The sequence below is a fragment of the Egretta garzetta genome, unplaced genomic scaffold (assembly GCF_000687185.1).
Source record: "Egretta garzetta isolate BGI_Z169 unplaced genomic scaffold, ASM68718v1 scaffold392, whole genome shotgun sequence".
NCBI lineage: Eukaryota > Metazoa > Chordata > Aves > Pelecaniformes > Ardeidae > Egretta > Egretta garzetta.
The window spans coordinates 60,663-62,172 of record NW_009258761.1 but is presented as its reverse complement, the minus strand read 5'-3'; the positions used below and the strand labels follow the sequence as shown (position 1 = coordinate 62,172).

The 1,510-nt window shown below is 67.4% G+C and overlaps 1 protein-coding gene across 1 annotated transcript in view; it reads right to left on the bottom strand.

Annotated features, from left to right (window-relative positions):
- PDE4C (phosphodiesterase 4C) overlaps positions 1-1,510 on the bottom strand; it is a gene marked incomplete at its 3' end in the record, with an annotated part of 18,279 nt that overhangs the window by 3,313 nt on the left and 13,456 nt on the right. The window contains exons 5-7 of the mRNA XM_035889026.1: positions 346-534; positions 234-270; positions 66-123 (exon numbers count right to left, since the gene is read on the bottom strand). Coding sequence (XP_035744919.1) covers positions 66-123; positions 234-270; positions 346-534 — 284 coding nt within the window. The remainder of the gene's footprint in view (positions 1-65; positions 124-233; positions 271-345; positions 535-1,510) is intronic.

The following is a 1,510-nucleotide window of genomic DNA, read 5'->3' as shown; positions in this document are numbered from 1 at the left end:
GGTTGGAGGCCCCCACGCAGGCGAGACCCTCGCCTTCCCCATCCCACATCCGACTCACTTGATGCCTGCGCGGTCCTGGAGGTGGCTCAGGTTGCTCCGGACGGTGCGGAGGCTGGCCAGGACCTGGGGGGCGAGAGGGGGCTGGGGCCAGGCAGACCCCCCTGAGACACCCTCCCCAGCTCTGGGTGCAGGTCCGTGTCCCCTCCTTGCCAGGGCACGGGGACAGCACCCACCTGGGCAAACGGTGTGACGATCATGTCTTCTCCATGCCTGTGGGAGCAAAGGGAGCGTGAGCCCCAGGGAGGGGATCGGGGGTCCCAGGGGACTCGGGGTGGGGACACTCACAGGTCACTGGCAATGGAGGAGTTGCGGGACATGGCTTTTGGGGACAGGTCGTAGTCACTGTCAGAGCGGTAGAGGAAGGACTCGCGGCGCTGGCCATGGGGGAAGGTGCCTTGCAGTACCAGCCCCGCGCCCGGGCTGGCCTGGGGGTCCAGTGTGCCTCGGCCTGGGGGGCCATTCTCCAGGTCAAAGCTGTGAGGGGAGAGGGGACAAGGCTGGCACAGGGCGGGTGGCCCCGAGACCTCAGCCCATGGGTTCAGGGGCACAGCCCAAGGGATGCCGCCAGGTTTGCCAGGCTCTCTGTGCCACCATCAGTCCAGCACACCCTGGCTCGCTGGCCCCTGTGGTGACACCGGCCACCACCCAGCCTGGCCCCACCGACTCCTTCACCCCAATGCTGAGAATGGGCACAACTCAGTGCACGTGGATCCCCTCAGCACTCTGCCAGCACAGTGGGGGCCAGGACTGGGGACACCAGCTAGCAAAGGCAGGTTGTCCCATGTCACCCAGGTGGGACAGGACCCCCCGCCCTGAAGTCCCCGGCTCCAGAGACGCCAGGAAGTGCTGGCTCCTGCACGCCCTGTCCCTGTCCCCAATCCCCATGGTCCCCAGTTGCCCCAAGTCCTCGAAAGCCCCAAAGTGTCCGTTAGCCCTGGCTCGGGGTACCATGTCCCATGGTGGGGGGGCAGTGTCCCAGCCACATGGAGCCAGGGGACACTGAAGGACAGAAACCACCAGGGAAGCCAAGCCCTGGTCCTGGGGCACATGCTGGTGGTGGCCTGGGGACACCCCAACCAGAGCCACCTGGCAGCCGTGCAGGTCCATGGGGGGGACAGGGGACATGGGGACAGGAACAGTGACCCTGTGGTGTCCCCATGGTGGCCGCGGCTGCCTCACCCCCCTCCTGTTTCACTGGCCCCAGGGTCATGGGAAACGCTGCGCACGGGGACGCGGCGAGGGCGACCCAGCTCCTGTCTCCTCTCACAGCCACCGCCGCCGCAGGAACGAGCCACCCCAGAGCACTGGGTGAACTGGGAAAGCATGGGTGCTACTGGGGCCACCCTGTCCCCATCGCGTCACTGGGAGCTCGGCACCTACCCGATGCAGGAGTGCCTCCGGGACGGGCACCGGCTGCCTGGCAGCATCTCCCCGCTCCAGCAGTGCCACC